Here is a 7483-nt window from a genome sequence, read left to right as displayed (position 1 = left end):
ATGATTAGTTTTGTTTTTTCTCAAATATGCAGACTCACAAATAATTATTATTTAAATACCATCATTTACATATTGCTCGAAGATCATCTATAAAAATAAATGTAAATCATATTATTGTAAAAATTATGTGCGTATCAAGTTCTAGTACAAATGATTAAGACAATATTTTATGAAACATTGTAGATTTCAAACTCTAAAATTTGTTGAAATTATAAAACAGGGGTATGGAACTTTTCTTTACTTAAAAAATATCGTAAATTTGTATTCGTATTTACATAATTGTAACAAGCTACTAATATATTATTTTTACATTACATCAATTATACAAAAAAAAAATTATACTATTTTACTACGTATTAAAAAGATTGAAATACGTTCCCGAACGGACATACATAACAAGAAAAGTGCAAAATAAGGGTACAAACTGGGCGCCCGGATCATCTAACCATGCACGAGTTTGCCGATCAAATTGGCCGTCTATTACAGCTTCGTTATTACACATTTTTGCTTCGTTATTACACATTTTTGGCGTTGTCCTTTTCCACGCCTCTCTTCTTCTCCCACTGAGCAATATTCACATTATTTTACGTTTTTCGCTATATGCTTGAGGTCATATTTACAGCCACTAACATTGTGCCATGTTTGCACTACGTAAGATGCCGTAATATTTATTTGAAATCCGCATTTTATCCGTCTCGTCTCTCCGCGTCAGTCAAACCAGCTTAAGTCCCGGTCTCCATCCGCCACCCTAAATTTGTAGATCCTTTCCATTGTACACCTAATCAATGACTAGTGGGGCCTTCTTGTTATTTTTTCCTTGGACCAACATATCAGGCAAAGTAAACTCATAGACTCGGTCCAGATCTATCTCCTTGTTGACCCTCTTCCCCTCCTTTTCGTTCCTATCTTCCCCAACTTAAATAGAAAGATCATTACGTCTGTCAACCGAACTCGAATCCAATTCAAATCCCTCTCTCTCCTTAAACTCTAACCAGCTATACCTCCATTCTCGCCGTTAATGGAGCTCTTCCAGCGCGCGAAAACGGTTCGACTGAAGTCCCGCCACGACAAATACTTGTTCGCGGACGAAGACGAGTCGCACGTGGTCCAAGACCGCAATGGTGCCTCTCCCAATGTACGCTGGTTGGTCGAACCGGTATATCATGGTGGTACCCAACCGGTTGCTCTCAGGTTCAAGTCGCGGTACGGACGGTACCTGACCGCCTCAAACGAGCCATTCCTTATGGGCGTTACAGGTCAAAAGGTGCTTCAAACCGCCATATCCGGTCGTGCGGACTCATCCGTCGAATGGGAGCCGGTACGGGATGGTTTTCAGGTACGGTTAAAGACCCGGTACGGGAATTTTCTGAGAGCTAATAAAGGCATGCCGCCGTGGCGGAACTCGGTGACACACGATGTGCCGCACCGCAGTTCCACACAGGATTGGGTTTTATGGGATGTGGAGATTGTGGAGATAGCTACTCCCAGAGCTGAGGATTCGGAACATAGGCCGGTACCAGCAGTGGTGGATAGCAGACCGGAGAATGGTTCGGTGCACCGGCATGAACCTGCTAGAAGGACCAACAGTACCCCTCCTGATGCACACGGTGCATATGGAACAGGAGCAAACTCAAGATTGTCTAAGCTTGAGGTACTGATTACTTCTATACTTAAATTTCTCATATTTTAGTTGATTATCACGCACCAGGGATGGGCATTTTGGGAATCAATTTTTATATTTTTCTGACGACAAGCTTTTTGACAAATTTTACTAAATTATTTATTATGGGTTAATAATCAAATATATGGTTGAACTTATACTAATTACCAACATGTAGTCGATTTTTCTTTATCTATTTCAAATATTTGTGTGTATCAGTTATCATCCATTTGTTTTTGTTTTTTCACGGGTAAATGTAGCTTGATAACTGACCCTGCACATCCTTTACAGAAAGTGGTAAACTTTTAACACATGGCCACATAGGTTTTAACACAAATGTTACTTGCTCAAGCTTAGTAATTTTGGTGTGTAGTTAACCGTTAGTTGGGCGATTATAAGAAAAAACTGAGATAACTGACCTTAATTCAATTTATATGTGAGAAATTAGAAGACTTAACAATTAACACATCCAACATTGCCATATATATATGAATCCATCACCCGCACCTGATATATTCTGAATTTTTGTTCTCACTTGTCCATATATATGCCAGTCATCAGACTCGTTCTCTGTGCCGCTACACAAGGTTGACGGGCGTGAAATCTATTACAAAATTGCCGATGATAACGGAAACGTTGACGAGGCATCCGAAGGAGAGCACTTCACCTTCAACGGCACCAGCCTTGACGAGCTGAATCATATGCTGAAAGAGAAGACGGGGCTCACCGACATCATAGTGTGCACCAGGAACGTCATCAACGGGAAACTTGTGCCGCTCCGTCTCCAGCTTCCACCTAACAATGCTGCCATGCGTATTGTCCTTGTTGAGGAATCTTCGAAAGGTAACCTAGATGATTTTTTTTTTCTCTCTTTTTAATTAGTTGTGACTTTATGTGAGGGGTAAAAGAAAAGAGAAGAAAAGAAGCTGATAAAATTTGTGAGTTGTTGAGACCAAAAATTAAATTGGTTACATGCTTCATGAAGAAGCTCTTACAAACACAGATTAATTCATCAAAAAAATGAGAAGCGAAAGGGGGACTATTATTGAAACATTTAGCTGGTAATATAATGTAAAACCAGATCAGAAATAATTCATATTTTATTAGAAATTTGCAGAATTTTGTGTTTAAACCTGACTTTGATTTGTGCATTGCAAATTTTCAGTGGTGAAGACCTTCCCATGGCCGTATGGATCGTAGATTGCTCCATGGAATGATTTGTACATTCTTTCATTTTGTTGGTTTCACCCAGTCAGATACTGGTATTATGATGTTCATTATAATTAATTTTGATATTTTAGAGATTAATGGTTTATTTTATGGAACCCGAGCGAGGTGATTATCTTCTTCTAGGTTAGGTATTTTCAAGTTGAGTAGATATGGGTTTCATTTTATTTTTAAATTTTGTACATTGGAAAGCAGGATTTAGCTGTCATACTTCTCAAAATTGTTTTATTGTATTGATTATATGTTTATTATAAAAAGAGCTATTTATTATAACGCTGTGAGAATGAATCGGCTTCCTCTTGAAAGGGATAAACAATTTTTTACTCATCTCTATTTTTTTTGTTCTAAAAGTTATGATCTGTTTGTCCTTGCAGTTTGCATTCCCCCTTCAAATTAATTATGAATACTAAAGATTTTCATGCTTTTATGGTCACCATGACACCATAGCACATAAAGGGATTGCAACAATACTTGTGCAGTAAAATAGTCAAAGGTTGACCTGAATAAGTAACCATGTGGTAAAGATGCCAATTGCCAAGTAAGCATCTACGTGGCAGTTATATCACCCTAGTTACGTGCCAACTAAAAATTGTGTTACCCCACCCATGCGATGAAGTCTATATCTATACTTCATAGTTAAGTTTTGCGTCACTTCTCCAACCTTCTCGTTCATTGAATTTTATTTTTTCTCCTTAATTATTACACGATTGAATGTTCATTTTTTTATATACTCTCTTTCTTTTCTTAAGAAATGAGATATATTTTTATTTTATGAAGGAATTTCTATATGAATAATCGTTGGCTTTTATTATATAAATTTTTAGAGTTGAAACAATATTCATTTATGTCTAAAATTTTAACTTAACTGTAAATGTTGTGATTTTCTATAGGTGAAAAGTTACTTGATGTAAGAATTCTAGACCACACAATAGTAGTGATTTTCTATCAATCTAAAAAAGCAAAAAAAAAAAAAATGTAAATTTAATCTATAAGTACATTCTCAAATGAAGATCATATGGAATGATTTAGATTGACTGTTTGAATTTTTTAAATAAAAATATTAACTCATAGTACATATGAATATACACTGTACATACTACATAGTACTATAACCCCACTCAATAAAAATATATTAGTAGAATAGTAGTTGATTGCTGGTGGTTAGTGGTCACGTAATTGATTAAATAAAATAACTTTATTTTCATCAGTGGCTATATATAGCCATGAAGTCCACATCTGTAGGTCTCAAAATTCATTCAGATTTTCGAAAATTTTGAAATCGGTTTATATAAGTGTTTTTTTTTCTTAAAATATTTTTGTACTAGATTTATTTGTTTACAAATTGTTGAAGCGATATAACTTATAAGTAACAAGTAGTCCAATTTTTATGTTAAGTAGCTTATTCCATTTGTGCAGACGGACTGCATAATTTTGGGATCCAATTGCGGTTAATCTCTTGCGTCTTCTAAAAGGAAGGGGCGGATTTGAATGCAAGTTGAGGAGTGCTTAGCTAACTCTATATTTATTTTATTTTATTTTGTAATTATGTACATTAAAATTTAATTAATTTTTAGATAAAATAAAAGTTTTTGTATAATTCAGTCCTCGTAAAATGTTAAAATGAGTGATTGTGATATTTTGAGTTTAAATATTACATATTATATATTTTATGTTTCAGTCCTCTAATTAATTTTTTTTTTGTCTCCGTCGTTATAGGAAGGTACTCATTATATCTCGTACATACCAATTAGTTAGTACATTTTTAGATAAAATAAAAATTTCTGTATAATTCAGTCCTCATAAATTATTAAAATGAGTGATTGTGATAATGTGAGTTTTAATATTGCATATTATATATTTTACGTTTCAGTCCTCTAATTAATTTTTTTTTGGTTTCGTCGTTATAGGAAGGTACTCATTATATCTAGTACATACCAATTAGTTAGTACTTTGGGAGTTGGGAAGAACGATTATATGCATTCCCTTCTGGGAAGACAGCCTTGTTATTTTATAATAAATAATATTCTAGGTTGTGAAGTGGATCTATAAAATTTTACTGGCTGTTTTATTGACTTGGATTTTTTATTTTTCATTTTTAATGTATATTGAATATTTATTTGTTGGACTAGATCTAGCACCAATTGGATTTTTTTATTTTCCAATAGTAGTGTATATTGAAATATTTATTTGTTTGACTAGATCTAGCACCAATTGGTGCTGTACCACTATTGCTCTCTGTTTACAAGGTTCTTTTTTGAAATAAAAATATTTATCTTTGAGAAAATAATCAAATATTGATTAGATAAGAAGGCCAGAAGTGGAAAAGTAACTAAGTCGTTGCACTGAACAAAAAATTAGTATTGAAATATTTTTTTTTTCCATTGTTATAAAGTTTTCTTAAAATTTTATGTTGTAGTCACTGTTATAGGATGTTTCTTTGAGAATTTATTTTAGGACGCTGATAACAATCCCCACAGCCTCTACTCCGCATTTATCCCCGCAGATACTGCCAAAAAAAATATGAGGGGACCGCTCAATCATTAATGAGCGTTTAAAAAACTGCGGGTATTTAACTTGAAGTATCAAAGTATTTACCTTGAATTTGTCAGGTATTAAACCCTCTGCAATGATATCTATTTATGAAAGAATAAATCAATCCATTAATTGTTCCCGCACAAAATTTCTTTTTTTTTTAATCGTCCCCGCACAACTGGGGACCATTAAACATGGGGGGACCGCTCAATCATTAATGAGCGTTTAAAAAACTACGGATATTTAACCTGAAGCATCAAAATATTTAACTTGAATTTGTCAGGTATTAAACCCTATGCAATGATCTATATTTATGAAAGAATAAATCAATCCATTAATTGTCCTCGCACAAAATTTTTTTTTTTTTTTTGAATCGTCCCCGCACAACTGGAGACCATTAAATAAACAATCCCCTCACCCAATGATAAATACTCTGAGACATAATGATAAATACTTTATGTTACATGAATAAATACTTCTCAGGCATACTTGCAACTTTCAGTAAAACATCAATGAAAATACTCTAACACATAATGATAAATACTCTATGTTAAATGGATAAATAATCTATGTTACAAGGGTAAATACTTCTCAGAAATAATGATAAATACTTTTTTGAACATCAATTAACAGATAAACATTTATTAACGGGGATTGTTATTAGATAACAGTATAATTAATGCGGAGATTGTTTTTAAAGGAATAATTAATGCAGAAATTGTTATTAGAGGAAAGCATAATTAATGCGGGGATTGATATTAAATAACAATCTAATTTAATATGGAGATTAAAAGAAACTTTTAACGAAATTAGTGGGGAGATATATGGCAGTTAAGGAAGAGAGAGAGTGCGGGGAAAATGAGGGGATGGGAGTGAGGGGTTTCATATAATTATTCTTTATTTTAATAATAAAAAAAAGTATACTTGGGATGAATTATAAATAGTAATACCTCTGTCCTGGTTTAGTTCTTCAACTTTGTTCCCGTGGTAAGGATTTAATAATTGAGATAATTTTAAATAAAAATAAATAAAAAGTAAAAAATATTTTGATAATTTCATGTATACCCTTCCAAAACTTCAAATTACGTATTTCTCCCTTTAAAATTCATAATATCTTATTTACCCTTCTAAATTTCAAAATGTCACAAATTTATCCGATTTGCTAGCTTTTCTATTATAACTCATTTTAGATTTATAAAATATCCATTTTATCTTTTATTGAAAAAAAATGTAGCACATTAAAAAAATATATAGTATTTAATACACACACAAGCGTATACGTAAATATCATTGTGTATGCTTCACAAATAAATAAATCATTTATCCTCCATAACTGAACAATTAAAAAATTGTACATTTCCTCACAAAGTGTACATTTTTTTAGTTTATAAAAAGAGTAAAATGATAACTTTATAGATTTAAAATAAGTTCCAATAGAATATACAATAAATTGAGTAAATTTGTGAGTATTTTAAAATTAGAAGAGTAATTAACTAAATATGATATAATGAATTTTAGATGAGAAAATACGTAATTTTGAGATTTCGAAATATACATGAAATTCCCCCTGATAATTTATCTCCACTTTTCTTCATATTTCCATATGAACTTCGTTATTCCAAAACTAATTAATTACTTAGCCGGGGTAATAGTAATAACTTTTTCTCTGTAATTGGTTTGACCATAGCAACCCAACCATATTATACATAGCAATACCATCTCACTTGCATGTGAATTTGCAATTTATGTTATAGCGAAAATTTAGGTGATTCTATATAGACTGCAAGTCTATACCGTACTTAAGAAATATTTTTAAATATTTGATCGTGGATAATTTTAATTGTCACGTGCCTTTTGTCTAAAATTTTAGGAGGAGAAAGAAAAATAGTATTTGCCTGTTGAGCTTCAATAAAGCTCTAATAAAAAGGTAAGCAAATAAATGAAGAATTACATAAGAAATCAAGACAATAAGCAAGCAAGTACAAAAAATTAGAAATGACACAAGATTTTACATGGAAGCTTTTTCAGAAAAAAATTACAGAAGTGCATGGTACAAATCTACTA

At 32.3% G+C, this 7483-nt stretch overlaps 1 protein-coding gene across 1 annotated transcript; it reads left to right on the top strand.

Annotated features, from left to right (window-relative positions):
- Positions 1-903: 903 nt before the first annotated feature.
- Positions 904-3164, top strand: LOC144574848 (uncharacterized). Its single transcript, XM_078324930.1, has 3 exons — positions 904-1651; positions 2215-2503; positions 2826-3164. Exons 1-3 carry the CDS (start codon positions 1019-1021, stop codon positions 2858-2860), a joined length of 957 nt encoding a protein of 318 aa, XP_078181056.1. The 5' UTR covers positions 904-1018; the 3' UTR covers positions 2861-3164.
- The last annotated feature ends 4319 nt before the right edge of the window (positions 3165-7483 follow it).

The sequence above is a fragment of the Carex rostrata genome, chromosome 23 (genome assembly GCF_964058835.1).
Source record: "Carex rostrata chromosome 23, lpCarRost1.2, whole genome shotgun sequence".
NCBI lineage: Eukaryota > Viridiplantae > Streptophyta > Magnoliopsida > Poales > Cyperaceae > Carex > Carex rostrata.
This window is presented reverse-complemented; position numbering and strand designations above follow the sequence as displayed.